Here is a 21,240-nt window from a genome sequence, read left to right on the forward strand (position 1 = left end):
CAGAATTCCCTTCTCTCCCTCCTCCTCTGTGACCACTCCTTGGGAGGGAAGGCCGTAAGTGATACTTTATAGACATTTTGCGCTGGGCTCCAGCCATCAGCTCCGGTAATGGGTCTTGGGCAGCTGTCCCGGGCCAGATAAGTCACATTAGAGAACAAAACCAAGGGACTGGATTTCTTTTTAAATTAGGAGAAAAACGTGCAATGAGTTCCCGGAGACTGTTAAGACGCTTTTAAAAGATGTCTTAAATAATCACGCTCTTAAGCTTGTCTTAGTTTTTGAAACTTCTGCTTTGTTTTGGTACAAAGTTGTTCTAAAGAATGGTATGATGTCAGTGTCAGTGTCAGCATTGGTGTTGGTGTCAGGCTGAGGCAAGAGGGGGAAAGGACACCAATGTTTATCACCAATGTTTATTGCCTGCATACGAGCTTCAGGGCCTGGATGTCGATTAACGGCGGGGGGGGGGGGGCGGTGCGGGGAGGAGGGGGAATCCTCAAGACATCCTGTGTCCCCATCCTGTAGATCAGTGCTTCCAGAATTTAAAGTCACGTGACCACATAGCTGGTAAGATGAGAACTCAGCATTCAAACCAGGTGAGCATGATGCTGAGTTTACAGTGTCCCCCAGAGAACATGGGGTCTGCCCTACTTAGGAAGTGCTTCTGAGGTCCAGAGAAATCCCTTTACAAATAGCATGCTATAATTTCTTTTCTTTTTAAAAAAATTTTTTTTTTATATTTTATTTATTTTTGAGAGACAGAGAGATAGCGTGAGTGGGGGAGGGGCAAAGAGACAGGGAGACACAGACTCCAAGGCTCCAGGCTCTGAGCTGTCAGCTCTCAGCTGTCAGCACAGAGCCCGACGTGGGGCTCAATCCCACAAACCGCGAGATCATGACCTGAGCCGAAACCGGACGCCCAACCCACTGAGCCACCCAGGCACCCGTAATTTATTTTCTAAATGGGGAAATTTGTCCAGGAGAAAATGACTAACTAGGTGGATGCTAGGATAGCCGGCATAAAAACTGCACTGTCCCAGGCAAACCAGGATGTAGGTCCCCCATCCCAAGGGCCAGACAAATGCCTATAATACAAGAAGCACTGGGAGAGTCAGAAGCAAATGGCATGAGCAAGATTTGAACCCAAGTCTCTCTCTAAAACCCCTGTTCCCACCACCTCTTCTACTGAGGTCTCATACCTGCCCTATATTAGCGCCGGGGCAGGGGCTAGACAACTAGGGCAGCCCCCTCCCCGACCCCGAGCCTACTGAAGCTTTTCAAACCAGCCAATTCCCAGCTTGCCTTCCCTGCCTCGCCCTTTCCTTCCCCGGAAAACCAGCTAAAAGCCGTGGCTCATGTTTTCCCCACACTCCTCCTGCCTCCTGGCTGACCGTGGTGCCTCCCTGTGGGGACCCCAGGGCCTGGCCCTCTTGGGGACCGTGGGCAACAAACCTTTTCAGTGGCCATCGTTTTCTTTTTCAATCTAGAAAAGGACTGGCGTCACCATACCTGAACAGTAACAAAACCCAAGGCATGCGTCCCTTCTAAAGCCACTTGCCGTCTATTCCCTCCTCGTAACAGTCTCCGCGCGTGGGAACAGCAGGGGCGGGCCAAAACCGTGGTAGCTCCAACCCAGAACTTTATTTTCACCAAGAACCACAAAGAGCCTGCTTTCTCCTCAATGGCGGTCGCGCAAAGCAGAGAGAAGGCACAGTGGTTCAAGAGATGACCCGGGAAAATGCTGCAGGGCCGACCGGGCATATCCCACACCGGACAGAGCAACACCCCACACTAAACTGGGAAAACAAAGCCATCACCACAACCAAAGTAACTCATCACTGCTCTCCCCCAGCCATGTGCTCCTGAAACCACCACCAGGAAAGCGTGGGAGTCGCCTGAAGGGCTTTTGTGGATAAGAGAGAACGGAAATACATTAAAAATGTGCCAATGGAATTCACTGTGTTCAAGTACAAAAAAAAAAAAAAAATTTAAGAGGCTTCTAATAGTGAAGCTATCAAAGGTAGAAAAATGGAATATTCATAATTGAAAGAAATCCCAATAATGCTGGCATGGTCCCCCCCACTCCCCCCCACCCCCGCCGGGGCGGTCCTGTTAGTAATTAATCTTGAAGTGCGTTTCCAGAGTTCTTGTTTGTTTCAAAGTTAGGAAACAAATGTGTTTCCCTGCGAGAACAAAGTCCATAAATATTTTATGTAAGTGACAGAAGTGAATTGAATTCATCCCGAGAACATCTATCATCCACAGTTAGGACAAGAAACCTACCTGCCCACATAGCTTCCCAGTATGTGTGCCCGGCAGGTGTTTGGAACCCCGGGGTGGAAGGAAACGTGCTTGGTTTTTTTTCCACTCACCCTTTTGCCAGTGTTGCTATGCCAACGTCAGTTAACTTCATTCCCACACCTGTAGGAAGAGAGAGCGGAGATGGGATTTGTGTTTCACGGGGGTCCTCAGAAAGGACCGGCCACCTCTTCCGGGGCTAGGGGTAGTGACAGCCTCACGGTCAAGTTCTTTCCTACGTAACACACTTTTCCTCCTCATTTCCATCAGCAGAGGCCGCTTTCTGCTGAGGCTGACAGCCTTTCAGACATACGTCGGGCTTTGTGGGATGACAATGGAGGACAGCAGGCCTGTGACGGCAGCTGAGGGGAGTTGTGTCTCGTGGAAACCAATGGTGGGGTCTGCCGCCCCAGGCCACCTGAGCCCTTTGTGGCTGGGGGAGTGATGTCCTCTGTCCACACCCGGCCCGCGCCCTCTGCTGGAGGAGGGAGGCTGGTAGCGCTCTGAGGGACTCTTGGGCTTGTCACTTGTCCCAGGAGCTCTCTGCCCAGAAATGCTCAGGTCGGGGCTGCGGTCCGCTCCACTTCTAAATCGAAAGTGGAAGCCCGTGCGCAATGGCAGGTGGCGTGGGCGTGGGCCGGGGGAGAGGGGGTGAGGTCGGCAGTGAGAAAGTTCAAGGTGACATCTGTTCAGTTCAAAGCCCAGCTCCAGATATGGGATTTCCCATCTCCATGAAGATGGTCTCCCCGTTGAGGACAGAAGATTTTCTGGGTTGGCTTTAGGCCTGGGGGAAACACTCCCAAGCTACGTGGAGGCTTTTAACCACTGGTCTGGAGATGCTGACGCGTGTCACCCGTGGCCCAACCCTTTGACGCTTCTCCTAACCTCTCTCCATTCACCCGTTGGCAGGGCCGGCTACCAAAGCCAAACAACCAGAACAGCGGCCGGAGCCTTCCGCTCTGGTTCAGCAAAGAGCCACACTATCCCTGCTGGAATCCAAGCACACGGAAGTGGAGAAGAGGCACGCTCTGGGACAAATCTCCCCAGACAAGAGGCAGTGGAGTGAGCACGCCCGGCTCACTCTATGTCCTCAACCTCTCCCAGATCTGGAGGAAGACGCCCCTTTCCGGTGCCCGGAGTGTGGGTGGCCTCTGGCCTTTCCCGACTCTCCCTGCCACACCAGGAACCAATTCAGCCACTGTCTCTCTAGGCTGATGGCTACGGGCACTTGGTCCGATTTAGCGGACCTCTTCCTCACTCACGCAATCTAGTCACAGGCCTTCTATGGCAGGGCCTGGGGTCCACGGTGCCACCAACCAGTCTGTCTGGCTTGCCTCCTCCTCTCTTGCCCCTAACTCTTATCCTATCCAGGCCTGTGAGTGCTGTATCCCCCACGGCCAGCAGATGCCCTGCCCACTGAGAGGCCTGGCCACACGGAAACCAGTCTGGGCTGTGGCCAAAGGAACAGGCAACCATCTTCTCCCAAGCCAACCCTGAGGTTAGACGTGATGGCAACCTAGCTCCGTGGGTCTCGACTCCCCGAAGCGCCCTTTTCTGGGGCCCGGGAAAGGAAACCTAATGGGTTAATGCTCTGACGCAGTAGCATGTGCCCGGAGCGTGGCAGAAATCCAGGCCATGCTGCTATTCAGGCCGGTTAGGCAGACAGACGCAACGCGCTTTTCTGCAGCACACCTGTGAGCTAAATCAGACACGGCACTTTGGGAGAGCCAGCGGGCAAGTTCAAAGGCTCTTTCGCAGCCGGCGACTACTTCACCTCATTCTTTCAAAGCTGCGAACAGCTAGAATGTATGTAGAAATGTTGCACATCGCCTTTATTACAGGGACTGTGCTTTTTAATAAATAAATAAATAAATAGATAGATAGATAGATAAAGACACCAAATTGTAAAAACCCTCTTTGGATATCTTGTTTTTGGGGAAAGCCGTATTTAAAAATCACAGCTCCGCGCTGTACCGAGGGCCAATTTTAAGAAGTTATTTGGCACAAGGGTCCTTGAACTTGGGCATTGCCTTTCCTGCCTCTCACGATCACCAGCGGTCACTTACAGTTTAGAAAACCAGAATGTAGTTTTGAAAAGGAAACCTCTCTCTCTCTCGGTTTAATGATGTGCTAACCCATGTGTCTCCAGGAAAATAATTTGAAGTCCAGTTGGGGATAGCGGTCATCTGCAGGTTGTTTCCGGTGGAAGGAAGGAAGTAGGCGGCATCAGAAATTTGTTCTCCAGAACGTGAGTCCTTGGGTCTTTTGGGCAACAGCTTCCTAGGAACCTTAGTGGTTGGTCCCAGCAGCGGGCAGATCCCAAGACCAAATCACAGGCGGGACTTTGACTCCCAAGCTGGCAGGACCCACGGCGATCCTGTCAACAAGCAAGCCCAACCAGGCAGGGGATAGCTTTTAAGAGTCCAAGAAGGTGGGGTGCCTGGGTGGCTCAGTCGGTTAAGCATCTGACTTCGGCTCAGGTCACGACCTCGCGGTCCATGAGTTCGAGCCCCGTGTCGGGCTCTGTGCTGACAGCTTGGAGCCTGGAGCCTGTCTCAGATTCTGTGTCTCCCTCTCTCTGACCCTCCCCCGTTCATGCTCTGTCTCTCTCTGTCTCAAAAATAAATAAACGTTAAAAAAAAAATTAAAAAAAAAAAAGAGTCCAAGAAGGTAATAGCTGAGTTCGGGTTTGCTTGGGGTTTTGTTTAGTTTTTCCATCCTAATTCCAGTGTCTCAGTAAAATTATAAAATGCACAGGTTATTTAGAAAATGGATGTGCTACCTTGTGCACAGCAATGATGACTAGAGAGAGATTTTCCTCAGAAGCAGAGAGTAAATAAACATTGTTATGATACACTGTGCCAACACATTAAACCGCACATGTCACTTACAGAGAGACGTAACGTTTCACTACACTTGTTTACAAGTGCCTGGAAGCGAAACTAGCTGTGCATGAAGCTCCAGGGTGTTGCTTTTCGCCAGAAGAACGATATTTATCGCGAAATGAACTCTGAAGGAGAAAAGATGGAGGGGCCATCAAGAATTGCACAGCCAGTGTCTAATGAGAATAGATAGCTGTGTATTAAGACCGTGTGTGTGTGTGTGTGTGTGTGTGTGTGTGTGCGTGTGGCAGTGAAGTCTCTTCAGAAAGTGAGCAGACATGACTGCCTTCAACATGCAGACTGGCCCCATCTGCGAGACTGTAGCATTGCATTTCCCAGCTGGTCTTCAAGAAGTTCCTCGCTGGAAGCTTTAACATCAGGAGACGCTTGCAAATCTCTTGCAAATTGGTAGATTTGTGGTTTAGTGGAAAGAGCTTGGGTTTTGGAGTCAGAAATCACAGGGGTGGAGTCGTGGACCCCTCTGCTTATTAGCGGAGTGACAGCAGGCAATTAAAGCACCGTCTCTGAGCCTCTGTTTTCTCACCTGCAAAATGGGATCATAATGTGCTTTGCAGGGTCATTATGAAGATGGCACAAAAGTCGTTGGAAAAAATGAAGACTTACAAAAACTGGTGACCTGCAAGCACGGTGCATAGCCTAGTTAATTCTATTGGGTCAGTGCGAGTCCCCTGGTTTTGACACTGAACGAGAGTCACGTAAGACGTTAACAGTAGGTGAAGCTGGGTGAAGGGCACACGGGGAGCTCTCTGAACATTTTTGCAACTTCTTGTGTCTCTGGTTATTTCAAAACAAAAAGTTAAAATAAATGGGGAGCTGGGTGGCTCAGTCGGTTAAGCGTCAGACTTCAGCTCAGGTCACGATCTTGCGGTCTGTGAGTTCGAGCCCCGCGTCGGGCTCTGGGCTGATGGCTGGGAGCCTGGAGCCTGCTTCCGATTCTGTGTCTCCCTCTCTCTCTGCCCCTCCCCCGTTCATGCTCTGTCTCTCTCTGTCTCAAAAATAAATAAACGTTAAAAAAAAATTTTTTTTTAAATAAATGGGGAGCACTTATGGTGCGGCAGTGCTGTGCCAAAAGTTTACTATTCTATTTAATGCTCACAACAACCCCACGTGTAAAGCACTGAGGCACAGAGGTAAGTAATCTGCCCAAGGCTAAGAGCTAGTGAGCTGGGGGCAGGCGGGGGGCGGAGGGGACAGAACCGAGATGCAGTCTCGCTCTTTAGCACCAGGATCTAGGTAGAGCTTGAGATCCTCGTGTGTGACCACGTCTGACCTACAGCGGGCATGCAATTATAGTTCGGATTTGTCTTCACGGCATGATTATTTGGAAAGGAAGAGGAAGAGGAAACCCCCTGTGGTAGAAGCCGTTCCTGCCCCACCCAGTGCCCTCACCCTGTTTCCGTGCACACTGGTTCCACCTCCACGGGCCACCAGCATTTCTTTGCCTGAGAACTTTCTCTGATCACGGGAGCCTGCTTCGCTCAGCCTGGCTTGTCCCCGTGCAGGTGGCAAGTGCAGAGGAATTAACACCCCCGCCAGGACTACCCTTCCACTGGTAGCTACAGGCAGTGGGTGTGCAAATACCCCCACTCCCTCGCTCCTTGGGTGCGACAGTTCCGAGAAGCGTGCTCTGCACAGGCTCCCAGCGTCTCCCCAGCAGGCATGAGCTTCAGCAACCCACAGAGGGAACTGGTCGTATTCTAAGGGACCTTACTGGCCGCCTTCCCACGGCCTGTCACATTTCTGCACTCTCCTAGGTGTTTCCTGAGATCCTGTCCCAGATATCAGTATCTGGACATTTGTGGCAGTGAAGGATTCACCTTACCCAAATAAAGGTCCAATCCTTGCCCGACTCCTGAGAGGTAACCTCTAAAAACATGGCACCTCTCTTGGGGGACCCCAAACCGCAACTTGGCTCAGGGCCGTCTCTGTGGGTAACCTAATTATGATAACGCCACTGCATGCGACAAATGCACTCCCATCAGCTTGTATACAAATTCAAGGTGCCGTAAATGAGCTAGGGGAGCTTGAAATCTAAACCGAACTGTGAAAGACCCTCTCACCTACTACCCATGAATTATCAGGCACCTGGCTGGCTCAATCGGTTGGTGTCCAACTCTTGACTTCGGCTCAGGTCATGATCTCACAGTTCATGAGTTCGAGCCCCACAGGGGGCTCTGCGCTGACAGTGCGGAACCTGCTTGGGATTCTGTCTCCCTTCCTCTCTGCCCTCCCCCACTTGCTCTCTCTCTGTCTCAAAATTTAAAAAAAAAAATTTTTTTTAAGTTTTTAATTTAAAAAGATTAAAAAACAATTTAATGTGTCTTTTGGAACAGCCAGATTTTCATAAATACTTCTGAATTGCACCTGTTGAGGACATAACAATAAAGCCAATCTTTAGTTGCCTGTGGTAATAGGAAAGCATTATTGGCATGAATTAAAATGTACTTTTTTACTCCATTTGGCTGGTCATTTCAGATTCTTTTGTCAGACCTTGTTTGTGTGTGTGTGTGTGTGTGTGTGTGTGTTTTAATGTCTATTTATTTTTGAGAGACAGAGCACAAGTCGGAGAAGGGCAGAGAGAGGGAGACACAGGATCCAAAGCAGGCTCCAGGCTCTGAGCTGTCAGCATAGAGCCCGATGTGGGGCTCGAACTCACGGACCACGAGATCACGACCTGAGCTGAAGTCGGATGCTGAACCAACTGAGCCACCCAGGCGCCCCTGTCAGACCTTGCTTCTGAGGAGATACTAGTAACGCCCTCTGCTGGTAAAGACTCTTAAAGACATGCAGCAGACCTCCCCGCCTCCCCCTGGCCACATCCCCAGGAACATTCCAGGTCCACAGCATCCCTGGAGCCCGGGGCAGGCTGCTTTCCTCACCCTGCATGTCCGTGACCAGGAGGCAGCCGCTCGTTCTCTGGTACACCCAGTGCTGGAAGGTGCAACACTTCTGACCAGCCTCCGATTCTCTTCTCAAGAAGTTTATTTCCTTCCCGTCCCGGATGGAATACTTCACAAATTCTCCAATCAGCTCCTCCTCCACCGTGGCATAAGGGATGTTGTTCTCCGGTCGGTGGATAAGAAAAATAGGGATTATCCTGGAAGAAAAGACAGCATGGGCACACGTCACATTCGCAGGTGGTAACAAAGACCAGGGGGGTGTTCTGTCTTCACTTGGATTAGCAGGGAACCAATCCCTGGGTCCCCTTAGATGTAGGCTAACCCCTCACCGCAATGATTGTTCAACAGGTGAAAAGATGTATTTCTGGTTTTCATTTGTTCCTAGAGTTGGTCAGAAACTCCTCCTGGGGGGTGGAGTTTAGTCGCCCACGTACAAACGAACGTTTTCATTACAGTCATATCTCAGTGGCCCGCCAGCCATGTGTCCACCCATCATATCCTTTTCTTCCCTTCCTCCTTTCCATTCAGTCAGCAAATACTTATTCAGTGGTTTCCAGGTCAGTCTTCCAGATGCCGTTCCAGAAAACAGTGAAGAACACAGGGGCTCTGCTTTCAAGGATCTTACATTTAATTTTTTTTAAACGTTTATTTATTATTGAGAGACAGAGAGACACAGAGCACGAGCAGGGGAGGGGCCGACAGGTGGAGAGACACAATCTGAAGCAGGCTCCAGGCTCCGAGGCATCAGTACAGAGCCCGACGCGGGGCTCGAACTCACAAACCGCGAGATCGCGACCTGAGCCGAAGTCCGACGCTCAACCGACTGAGCCACCCAGGTGCCCCGCAAGGATCTTACATTTAAACGAAAGAGGCGGGCAACAAATACGTACGTGTGCTACGTGAGAAAACAAAGCAGTGAAAAAGCGCTAGGGAGCTCAGGGGTCAGGGAAGGGCTGCTATTTGACTGAGGGAGATCAGAGAGGCCTTGCTAAGGAAGAACGTTTGAGCAGAGACCTGTAGGAAGGGAGCTAGGGAGCCATGAGGGCATCTATGGGAAGAGCATTCTAAGCAGAAGGAACAATAAAGGGAAAAGGCTGGGGCAGGAGCATTCTGGGTGTGTTCTAAGAACAGCAAGGGCCCAGTGTGTGGCTGCAGTAGAGTCAGCAAAGGGGAGATAGGAGCGGCTGCGTGAGGCCAGGGAGGGCATAGGAAGCCAGACCTTGTGGGGTCTGGAAGGCCATTTGAAAAACTCTCCCCTTTACATCCCTTTGGATGAGGGGCTACCGGACGGTTTTGGACAAAGGACTGCCGTTATCACACGTCTGTGTTGCGGACGACCCTGTGGAGACGGGACTGTGCAGGAGTAAGGACAGGAGCAGGGAGGCCGGTGAGGAGGCCGCCCGGTCGTGAAGGCAGCTCCAGTGCAGAAGTGATCAGATCCTGAATGTGGCTGTCAGCACAATCGGTTCGCGGTCACCCCACCCTCCCGCCACCACCGTGACTATGTCAAACTTGCTCTTCTCGCCTCCGACTGCCCGCACCTCCTCCCCGACCTCACTTTCAGCTGATGACCTCGCTTCCTGTTTTACTGTGAAGGCTGCAACAGTAATAAGAGAGCTTCTAAGAGCTGCGCGGTCCCGCCTCCTCGGTCTGTGCCCGTATATTCCCCTCCCCTCCCCCACTGTGGACGAAGCCTCCTGGCTCCCCGCCCCCCCACCCCAAAACCACTTCTTCCGCTGGTGCCCTGGATCTGCCCGACCCCTCTGGTGCCCCAGGATGTGGCTCTAGCAAGCATTCCCCACATTCCTGCATCCCATTTTCCTCTGGGAAACCGACTCACTGCCAGTGGCATAGCCACATGCTGAAATAGCTCCGGGCAGCCCGTGGGGCCCGTAACCCACTCAACTTCTGACTCAGTTTACGTCAAAACCCAGGTCAGTTGCAGACTCACCGTCTGCCATCCCTCCCCTCCCTTTGTCTCTTGAACCCACTCAGAGATGCTCTCCCACTAAGGAAGCTTCGGTCAAGGGCACCAGCAGCCTGTGTTGCAGACTCTGTGTTGCAGAGTCTAACGGTCTCTTCTCGGCCCTCGTCTTACTTGCCCTCAGGAGCGCCTGACACGGCTGATCTCTCGGAGTCCCCTTCCCACTGCTTCCAGAAACTCCCTTCCTCTTCGTTTTCTTCCTGCTTCATTGTTTCCTCTTTCCCTGGCTCCTTCACTGGCTTCTCACTTCTCCCCAACCTCTGACACGCCCCGGGACGGCTCTCCTGTCTCTGCCCACACCGGCTAGTGACCTCCTGGCTTGAAATGCGGTCTGTATGTCAACAATTTCCACCCTGAAATCTCCATCCAGACCTCTCCCCTCTCCCCCACTCACATTCCGGCCTCCTCCTCTCTGTCTCCGATCGATGTCTCCTAGGGATCTCAAATCTAACACAGCCCAAACTGAACCGCTCACGTGTCCCCCAACTCCTAGCTCGGTGGCTGGCGACTTACCCTCCCTTTCCGTTCATCCGACAGCGTCTACTGAACAGCTTGTGCCAGAATCTCAAAAACCTCACCAGGAGAGCGAACATGAAAGAGACACGGTCCCTGCTTTGCAGGGACAACCGCTGGGAAGGGTGCACACTGGAGAAGCTTCCAGCTCCCTACTCTTAACTAAGGAAGATAGGCAGCAGGCTCTCCAGGAGCAGTGCAGCGGCACGCGAGTGGTAAAGACCGAGTAGAAATAAGCTGGTAGGAGGCGAAGTGGGGGAGCAAAGTGGGGGAGCATCGCCCCTAGCTTCGTGTCCCTCCTGCTCACTCAACGCAAGCACACAAGCCAACCTGAGCCGCTCCTCCTGGTCCCCGCTTCCCCCCACCCTACCTGAACTGAAGCTTCCTGACGCTTCTCCCTGAGTTCCACCCCAGGGACGCACTGCCGGCCCCTGCCACCCCCCAAACACAGCTACTCTGCACCGAGCAGGATGTGAAGTCACAGCTGGCCATTCCCATTCATCACTGAGCAAGGAAGAAATCGCATCAGAGCTTGTGGAAGGATGTGCCTGAATCCTCCTCAGCTGCTACTCACTGCGGAGAGGCACAGGGTCCGCAAACCATTGCCTGTGGGCCAAATCCGGTCTGATGCCTGTTTATAGCCCACAAGCCAGGAATGGTTTTCACACACGAATATTTGGAACTGATGTGATCAGAGGGGAACACTAACTCTGAACCCCAAGGGTAAGCAAAGTTGCTTTAAAAAGTTAGCAAAATGGGGCACCTGGGTGCCTCAGTCAGTTGAGCAACCAACTTTGGCTCAGGCCATGAGCTCGAAGTTCATGGGTTCGAGCCCCATGTCAGGCTCTGTGCTGACAGCTCAGAGCCTGGAGCCTGTTTCAGATTCTGTCTCCCTCTCTCTCTGCCCCTCCCCTGCTCACATTCTGTCTCTCAAAATAAATACACATTAAAAAAATTAAAAAAAAAAAGAATTCCATTCTTCTCATTAGTAAACTTATATACTAAAGAATTGAATTCAATTATTATTATATTTTGAAACTTATCAACCAAGATTTGTAGATACTGGTTTTCTTTCTTGTTATGCAAGTATCAACATAATAGCTCCTTTTTTTTAATTTTTTTAAAGTTTATTTACTTTTGGGAAAGAGAGACAGAGTGCAAATGGGAGGGGCGCAGACAGAGAGGGAGACACAGAATCCGAAGCAGCTCTAGGCTCTGAGTGGTCAGCACAGAGCCCGACGTGGGGCTCGAACTCACGAACTGCGAGATCATGACCTGAGCCGAAGTCAGACGCTTAACTGACTGAGCCACCCAGGCGCCCCATAATGGCTTCTATTTTGCCTACTGGCCCACAAAGCCTAAAAGAGTAATGATCTGGCCCTTTACAGAGAACATCTGCCAACACCAGGTCTCAAGTTTTGTCTTCTATTGGCTACTATCACCTTGACTCTTCATTTCCTCTCTCTGCCCCAAGGCTACAAACATGGTCACACCTCCTCATTTTAAAAACTATGATCCATTTTGACAATAAATTTCATATACTGAAAAAAAAAACAATTTGACAATAAATTTCATATATTGGAAAAAAAAAACAAAAAACACTACGATCGTCGATCATCGCCTTCCATTGATGGGTCTCTGCCCTCACATTTCATTCCCCTTCCCTGGTTTCCTTCGCTTCTGTCACCATTTGGACGAGTGAACTCCATTTGTAGCCCTGGCCCTAATTCCAATGTACTCTTTGACCCAGTACCCCTCATTTTACAAAAATCCTGCTTGCTAAGGTCACTCATTCTGATGGCTTTTAGTTTTCTCAGTTAAAAAGCTTGGATTTATACTCAACCTCCTCTCTTCTTATTCCCTATATCAAGTTTGTTAATTGCACCTACTTACTGAATGAATATCCCAAGAGCCCTTTCTCTCCTCTCAAACTCCCCATGGCCGGCGGTCACGTTCTACCTCCACTGCCCCTTCCCTGGGCTGTAGCAACACCTCTCCGACTGGTCTCACCACATCCAGCCTCTGGACCTCCTCTTTCATGGACCTCTTCTTCTGGGGGCCAGCCCTGATGCCCCCACCATTGTTCTGTCTCCCATTTTCACCGCCACCCCCAGGTGGAAGCGTCTTGGTGGTCCCTGCACACAGAAGCATCTTGAAGCTGAGAAGCATCTGAAATCTCCCACCTCGACACGTACACAATCACACTCAGGTGCTATCTCCTCTAAAATCTGCTTGCGTTCATCTTTTCTAACATGGTCTCAAGTGTAGAGGCCTTGAAGAAGGCAGTGTGTGTGTGTGTGTGTGTGTGTGTGTGTGTGTGTGTGTTTCCTGGTGTCGAATCCTCTGATCTTGATTCAATGAACATGGAATTGGGAGCAGAGGCCTCTGTGAGGACCCTTATCCTTCCCTATGTTTGTTATTATTCAGGCACCCACAAAATTCTTCCACTGTATGGAAGGGAAAGGTGTTTACGTATCAAAATGTCCTAATCTATCTTTAGGCCGGTGGCACATTTGTGGGGGCGCTGATGATGCTAATTAGCCCCTGCGCCCCTCACATGCACAGGCCCTTTCCAAGTCCCTTCGCCAATCTTTGTTATTCATAAGTTTGTGCTGTTTTCTTGAGAAAGCCCCCAAACCGTAGGGTCCAGCCACACAAAACCAGAGGGCTCTGTGCATTGTGGACAGCTCACCTGGTTGACCCTCTTCCTCCTGGAGAATGCTTCTAGGGTTAAGGACTATATAAAGGGGGCCGGAGAAGACAGAGAATGCACAAGTTCCTGTAACACAAAACTATAACTCACTCCAGATTGCTGCCTGAGTGGATTGAACAGAAAAGCAATTGTGTATTTTCTCTGCAGCATGTTCATTTTTCTTGAAGTTGCTGAGAAATGTTTGTGTTCTAAGTAAGTATGCTCTTGGCAAAGAGCAGAAAGCATTAGCATATTTTATTTTCGTCATAGGGTAATTGTTTTGTGATATTCTTGTGTTCTCTTTTCTTTGCTTATTGTTTGCCGTGAAGTAGATACTCTCTACTTTTTATTTAACGTGCTACATTTATCAAATTCATTTTCTATTTTCTATCGAATTATTTTCTATTTACTGTGATACATTTATCAAATCCATCCATCCATCCATCCATCCATCCGTTGATTTAAAGAATATTTATCAAGTATCTCTCTATAAGCCTCTGGCAACCTAGAGAGGAACAGGATAGCAGCCCAGTGTGGCCTCATGGCTTCCAGACAGAGAGACAAGGCAAAATGCTTGTCCCACTGGTCCTTCTCACCCTCTCATCCCTCCAAGTCCCCAAGAAACCAGGGTGATAATACAAGAGACAGTAAACACACTCACTCTGGCACTTCTCCAAAGCCTTCCAGAGGCTGTGCTTCGGCAGCATAGATCTTGGCATAGTATCTGGCAGTATTTTGGACATAGCATTCCTACATCGCCCAAACACAAGGGAAAGACAAGTGAGTAGAAGAAATTCAGAGTTGCCGGTAAAGCTAATCAGACTTCCCAGTAAGTCAAGCCAATGGATTCCCCAGCCCACCCCCTGGTTGCAGGCACAGAAGCAACAATTATTGCAGACTCGAGTCGTCCACTTGCAGAGAACTCTGAGACTCGAAGGAACTATCCAGGTAAAGCTCAAGTGGTCTCTAGGACCAGGCGTCCTGAACTATCAAATTTCTAGAACGCACATGGCTGAAATTCATCCTGGGCTAAGGGGACTGGCCCCATGGCAGGATGTCGGGCACAGCTCCGAGTGTGCTGAGCTCTCCCATCTGAAGCTCTTCTTCAAAGGTGTAATTAGAGTTGTGGGTAGCCAACACCTTGGGAACACTGTTGGCTTAGGAAAGGGCAAACAGGATTCTGCTTTCTACTCAGTGGGGTCTTTCAAGAGGGAGTGTGGATGCTGGGGGCTTTCCCTGACTGGCCCAGATGGTACTTGAGATGGAAAAAATATGTAGTGAAAGAAAAGAAAAAAGAAGGGTTGACTTGGAGGAGGAAGGAATACGATTGGCAAAACTCTGTACTCAAAAGAGGGGCTGCCTTCATGAGCCCCAAGTCCCACCGGACCTCACCACACCTAAGACAATCCTGGAGGGCTAGTGCTTGATGGCCCCTGAGAGACTCACTGAAGTATAACCTATTCATTTTATAGGTAATAATTTTAGAAGGGTGCCTAGCTTGCAAAAGAGCTAGACCCAGCTGTCCTGAAAGCTTGGCCACTGCTCTGGGTCAGGCTCTCGATACTCTTGGTGTCAAGAGTGAAATACTCAGGCCAAAGTGGGAGGCAGGGAGGGAAGCCCATGTTCTCTTCTTGTCTCAAGGTTCTGTGACTCAATAACACAGGGAGATGGGAGCTTAGCTAGAGCCTTGGATCAGTCTCCCTTCATAGTTTATAGGCTAACATTGACCCAAACTCAGGAAGGCAAGAAACAGGACACCTGCTGCCCCCTCTGAATATAGCCAACCCCCTTCCATAAAGTAAACAAGAATCTAGAAACTATGCCCTTGGGGATGCTTGGGAATCCTGGCATCCCTGTAGCTTGGACCCCCCCGCCTTCCACATCATCCTGTGTCTGAGTGGACTCAAGGACCTCATGGGGCTTCCTAGAAACAGAAATGATCCCAGCCCAGGTCAGAGCCGGTGAGGGGCCTCCAGACACAGGGTGAGTCCCATCTGGCTGGCATGAGGGCAAGAAATTACCCCGAGAACTCAGACATGGTTCCCAGCATTCGGGCTTGATCCAGGGGCTCCCTTACAGCCATACCCCAAAGGGAGAGAAACACCCTCTTGGAGACACTCCCAACAATTCTGAGTCTGACTTTCATCTCAGGCTCTCGTGGGTCCCCCCCCTCACACCCCACGTGACTCTGTAGGGCAGGTGGACCCACCTGGGCAGCGAGTTTGTAGTTCCTCTGGATGAGCTCATCGTTGTTTCTGGTCCCGTAGGCAACAGCGTTGTGCACCTTGAGCACGCAGGCGTGGCCGGGCTGGAAGACGGGCATGAGGCCCTGCATCACTTTGCTGCGGAAGGCTTTCCGGTGGACCCCTTCTCCAAAGTGCAGCTCCTCCGTGGCGATCTGACCTCGCAGGTGGTCCCCAAAGTAGCTGTCCCTGAGGAAGTCTTCTCTGAAGATGAGTTGGCTGAATTCAATCTCTTCACATCCTAAAACACACCTCACCTTTAGTTGGGCAGAATATCCTAGCCCCCATCCTGCTTCTTGGCTCATGGTTGTTCCCACACAGGGACGAGGACAAGGCTGGCCTGTAGAACCTGGAGGGGAGACCACACGGAAGTCCCAACAGAGAGAGGCACAGCTCAAAGATGAGAAGGGGGGGGTGGACGAGTCCTCCAGGAGGCAGGAAGATCGGTATGAGTCTCCAGTGGACCTCACTGGAGAGGGGAGAAAACTGGTGAGGGCCAAACTGGGGAGACCAGGAAAAGAAGTTTAGACAGATCTGGAAAATACAGACAGGACCACGAAAGGTAACTAAAAGGCAAGCTGAAGTGTGGAGCGGGGAGGAGGAACCAACGATAAGACGTGACAGATCAGTTTCTCAGCCCTTTTTCTCATGACTGCCCCCTGAAAGGAGTCTTTTCAGACTTTTTTTTAATTGATCCCCCTCCCCATAAATTTCAATCCCACAGAGGTCCTGTATATCCGTTTATGTGTGTATATCTGTGCTTCACACACAATCAGAGTAAGTTTTTTTGCCTCCTCAAGAACCAATTTTTGTCTTCTCGGGGGCAATACCGTTTCCCCATGTTGAGAATGTCTGTGGTAGCTATAAGAAATAGGTAGGCAAGGACAAAACCGTTAACAAGAACCTCCTCTGAGGAGACACTGAAAAAAAAAGCCTAATTATTTTGGATTTATGTGTAAAAAGAAAAGTAGAATTATTTTTTTCTAGCACCGGGTTTTCTCACAGTGGATTCTCCACGTTTCAGGTGACCACGGATGCAATCGGAAGGTTCCCTTCTAACCTAGAGATGAACAGGTCAGCCTTCTGGTGGGCTGAGAGAAAAGAAGAAGACAGCTTTCAACGAAATCCGTTTGGTTAGAGTTCTTTAGCGCCCTTTAATCCTCGAAGTCGATGAAGACTCACATCTTTCTGAATGTTTAAAAGAAGAAAGAAACCACAGGTCGTGTGAAAATCTCACTTCACATTTCTATTTAGACTCTTTAGAGAAACATTTTTCTCTGCTTTTAAAAATATTTTCAGGTCACGTGTTTGAAGAGCAGCCAGTGACTGAAGCAAGCTACTAAAGGTATATACAGAGATGAAAATTATTGTCCAAGAGTATCGATGAACAACTAGGCCTCGTTATTGGCAGAAAGAAAGAAAGAAAGGGAGGGGGACTCAAACAGTAAAAGTGCTGGGGGTGCCTGGGTGGCTCAGTGGATTGAATGTCAGACTCTTGATTTCAGCTCAGGTCATGATCCCAGGGTCACGGCATTGAGCCCTGTGTTGGGCTCTGTGCTGAGTGTAGAGCCTGCTTAGGATTCTCTCTCTTTCTCTCTCTCTCTGTCATCTCTAAAAGAAAGAAAAGAAAAGAAAAAGTGCTGAAGATGCCTGTGGAAAGAGCGTGTGTAGGAAGATCCTCCAGGATTTCACGATGGTGAGCAGGAGCCTCAGGCCAAGTAACCTGTCCCAGGTTTCTAGAAAGATCTATGGTGGAGAAGCAGGGGAACAGGCAGGCAATTGGGACACTGTCCCAGACAAATTAAAAAAAAAAATGTTTCCGATGTTTATTTATTTTTGAGAGAGAGAGAGAGACAGAGACAGAGCATGAGCAGGGGAGGGGCAGAGAGAGAGGGCGAGACACAGAATCCGAAGTGGGCTCCAGGCTCTGAGCTGTCAGCACACAGCCCAATGCGGGGCTCGAACTCACGAACCGGGAGATCGTGACCTGAGCCAAAGTCAGAGTCCCCCAGGTGCCCCCCAGGCAAATTTTAAGAGATTATTTATCATAGATTTCATCTTTAGTGACAGAACTAGAAAGAAAATTAATTTACAGAGAAGAGTATAGGTTTCTTTTTAAGTTAAATTCAAAAACTGGATCACTTAGAAAAAGGGATGCTTTTTATATAACTCAAATCTTAATTCTAGTTACACAAATGATTTCATTTTAACAATTTGGCCCCTAATACCACTTAAAGAATATAGGAAGTGTTTTATGTATACAGCCCAATAAATATGAATTATATTTATCCCGTTCTATTCTCCTTCAAAATCCCCAAATTCCTAAAACTCAATTATTATTAACAACAACAACTGCACTGAGTACTTAAAAAAATGCATCAGATTTAATACAAAAGTTGTTTCCAACTGTGTGCTTAGAAAGAAGAAGGTAATTTTTTTTCCATAGTACTGTATTGGGTATAACTAACAATCTTGTCTATAATTTCCAACAGAAAGTCTACTTAACAAAGATAAAACAGTGAAAGGAAAAAAATAAATCTTAGGACTTTCCTTTGAAAGCCCCATGTGCGATCATTAAATTGTGCTAGCTTGTGTTTTATTTTGAACCATCATTCATTTTTGGGCTTTCCCACGAGCTGGGTTTTATTAGTTTTTAATTAGAGCCCAGCCTGTAAAATGTTATTTGTTCCTCCTCTGGAGAATTCAACTAATAAAATGTTTATCACCAAATAAGAAAGGTGATAAAGAAGTTATTTGAGGCTTCTTTATCCGAAAGATCAAGGGGACCGGGACCAGTGCCAAAATGCCAAAGGAAAGCACCAAAACTCATCTTTCATTTCCAGGAAGATGCGAAGGAATGGGGTTCTCCTAGGACACCTGACTGTCTTTGGAATCTGCTTAGTGAGTCAAACTGGGAAGTAAACCGAAGCAACAAACCAGTCTGTGTCAGTGCCAGACGCTGGAAACCCGCTGCAGAGGGGCTGGACGCAAGCCTGAGGCTTAAAGGAAGGAGTCTGACCCCAAGGCCCCCACCGACACATCCTCGACAACTGCGCGCCCCAGTCTGATCTTTCATAAATACTACACCTCTGCACGTTGGTAGCCTCACGCACTTATTCCAGGCCTCGCCACCAGCTTGAAATAGCTCATGAATTGTCATTCATTTCCCAGTCATTCCTGCGCTCTCCCCTACTTGGTTGGAAGAGTCGATGGGGACATTGTTTCAACCCTTGATTCCAGGAGCGAGCTCTCGCTTTGTGGAGTGGCCCATGTCCTTGGACATCCAACTCGGGTCAGCTTACCTTTAATATCCTGCTGATTCGCAAGTTGTTTCAGAACTAGAAGAAGACAAAGAAGAGAGGGTCTTCAGTGCAAGTGGGCATTCTGGACGGGGGCTGGGGAGGGGGGGGTGTCTCGTGGTTTATCGCCTGAAACGGAGAGGCTGAGGCTTACCTTCAGCGGTAAGGTTAAACTCAGCGGTCGCTTTGCCGTAACTGTTCTTGATGCAGCAACGGTAGATGCCCTGGTCCTTCTGACCGGCTTGGACGATGGCCAAGGACACAGCCGAGGTGTCATCTGCCCTGCAATAGGGGACGTGAATGTTGGAACGCTTCATCGTTCTGAAGCTGCATTTTTCTAACACACTTAAGGAGAAAGGAACAGGTGCTTCCCTGCCCTAACATTTGGGGCTAGTGGGCTGGCTAAAGAACAAGGTCTCGATAAGCTGTTTGCATAATTCATTTTTATCTGTGGGAGATGATTGGTGCAATTTTGCTTTAACATCCTCTCTCCAAATAGGCAATAGGAATCAAAACCATTTGGGAGCCTTGGCTGTGACCTGCAGAGCCAAGAACCGGAAATGTGAATTCTGGGGGCCGTCATTAACATTTCTGCTCAGAATTCACCTCAGTTACGTTACTGACCCAGGTGCTCTGGGCTTGAAGGAGACCTGAAAGCTCTAAACCAAATCTAAACACAGACACAATACAGGACAAGCGAAAGGGGGTCTTTGCTGTAAATAAGGACCCATGGCTAAGGGTGTTTTTGAATAGGGTACTCTTCTAGTGAATACTGCCCATCCATCCACCCGCCCCAAATTATTAAGTTCCAGGCACTGTGCCACGAACAGAAAAACCAGTGGTGGTGGTGGTGAGGAAAGAGAAGGAGAAGGAGGGGGAGGAGGAGAAGAAGAAAAGGCAAATGGGTGCTCCCAAATCAGTGCTGCCCAGACAAAATGAAGCCAACGTCGGTCAAGTGTAAAGGCCTGGCCACATGTCACCAGTAAATGGCAGGCCTACTAATGTATGCTCCCTACAGGGAGGCTAGGTTTTCTAAAGACATCTCAAATGGAAAATGGACCCAAAAGATTCAAATGCCAAGTCTGAGCTCAGAGCAAGATTGCCAAAACCCTACTGGTTAATTACCCTTGGCTGACAGCTACAGAAAGTGCTTTAAATGAATGATTAGTGCTTCTTTTTATAAAGCTCTAGGAAGTGGTCTTGGTTGTTTTTTTTTTTTGTTTTTTTTTTTTTAAGCCAAGCCACTTATTCTCCATTATCATCCTTCCTAAGCCATACATAAGACAGGCAGGGTAATGGCAACGTTTTAGGCTGCGTGGCCTCATTCCATCTGTCACAATCCAGTTAGGTTTTCTGGAGGGATGTTATAGAAATTACAGCTCGAATCCGGCATCACTATGGCATTTGGAGCATAATTTCCAGACGTATGCTCCAAGCAAACGTATTTGATTTAGTTATACAAAAAAACTCGATTTTCCTTCCTTTTTCAGGCTCCTTGCAACGAGATTAAGGGGACAGGACACCTCCCGTGACTCAGGGAGCTGAACGGGGACTTCCCTCAGCAGAAAGAAGCAGCTGGGGCTTGAGTTATGCCCACTGAGCCAGGTGATCTGTTTTAGAATAAGCCACACTCCCTCAGGTGTGTTGGGTGAAGCCCATGGCCCACGGCTCACGTGAACAAGCATTTATTGCCAGCAAGGCGCTTAGGGAGCCATTCGTCAGCTTTGTTCCACACGGGTACTCTCGGCAATGGTTCTCACTCTCTCTCTCTCTCTCTCTCTCTCTCCCCCTCCCCTCCTCTCCTCTCCTCTTCTAACCTAGGGCCCCAGAAATACACGGCTTTTCCCATCTCAGAAATGGTTACTTATCACCTTCAACACCTGCTACTTTCTATTACTTCATGGATTGTTTTTTTTCCCCTTGGATTCTCCTTCTTAGCTTTGAAATTTGGCAGGCTAGTAGGAATTTGTGAAAGAGAAAAAACACAGATTCACAAACAGAAGAGAGCTCTATGATCTTGGGACTGTGGAACCTCAGACTAGAAGATGATTTGGCATGTTCCCCTGATTTAAAGTTATTTTTTTATGTTTTATTTTATATTTGAGCATGAGAGAGCATGAGCAGGGGAGGGGCAGAGAGACAGAAACAGAAGCTAAAGCAGGCTCCAGGCTCCCAGCTGTCAGAACAGAGCCCGATACGGGGCTCAAACTCACGAGCGGTCAGATCATGACCTGAGCCGAAGTCAGAAACCGAAACGACTGAACCACCCAGGCACCCCATCATGTTCCCCTGATTTTAAAAGCATCGTGACACATTTCATGATTTTTTGAGGCCACAAGACTCGGGGGGGGGGGCAGAGCCTGAGTAAGAACCCTTCCCTGCTTTCCCTGTCTAGACCTCTGTCTTCGTTC

The 21,240-nt window shown here is 49.1% G+C and overlaps 1 protein-coding gene across 3 annotated transcripts in view; it reads right to left on the bottom strand.

The window, feature by feature from the left end:
* ALPK2 (alpha kinase 2) overlaps nucleotides 1-21,240 on the bottom strand; it is a 148,927-nt gene that overhangs the window by 12,119 nt on the left and 115,568 nt on the right. For all 3 annotated transcript variants that reach the window (XM_042962760.1, XM_015536829.2, XM_042962759.1), the window contains exons 7-12: nucleotides 18,984-19,111; nucleotides 18,833-18,868; nucleotides 15,497-15,771; nucleotides 13,949-14,037; nucleotides 8,078-8,295; nucleotides 2,370-2,418 (exon numbers count right to left, since the gene is read on the bottom strand). In XM_042962760.1, coding sequence (XP_042818694.1) covers nucleotides 2,370-2,418; nucleotides 8,078-8,295; nucleotides 13,949-14,037; nucleotides 15,497-15,771; nucleotides 18,833-18,868; nucleotides 18,984-19,111 — 795 coding nt within the window. The remainder of the gene's footprint in view (nucleotides 1-2,369; nucleotides 2,419-8,077; nucleotides 8,296-13,948; nucleotides 14,038-15,496; nucleotides 15,772-18,832; nucleotides 18,869-18,983; nucleotides 19,112-21,240) is intronic.

The sequence above is a fragment of the Panthera tigris genome, chromosome D3 (genome assembly GCF_018350195.1).
Source record: "Panthera tigris isolate Pti1 chromosome D3, P.tigris_Pti1_mat1.1, whole genome shotgun sequence".
Taxonomy (NCBI): domain Eukaryota; kingdom Metazoa; phylum Chordata; class Mammalia; order Carnivora; family Felidae; genus Panthera; species Panthera tigris.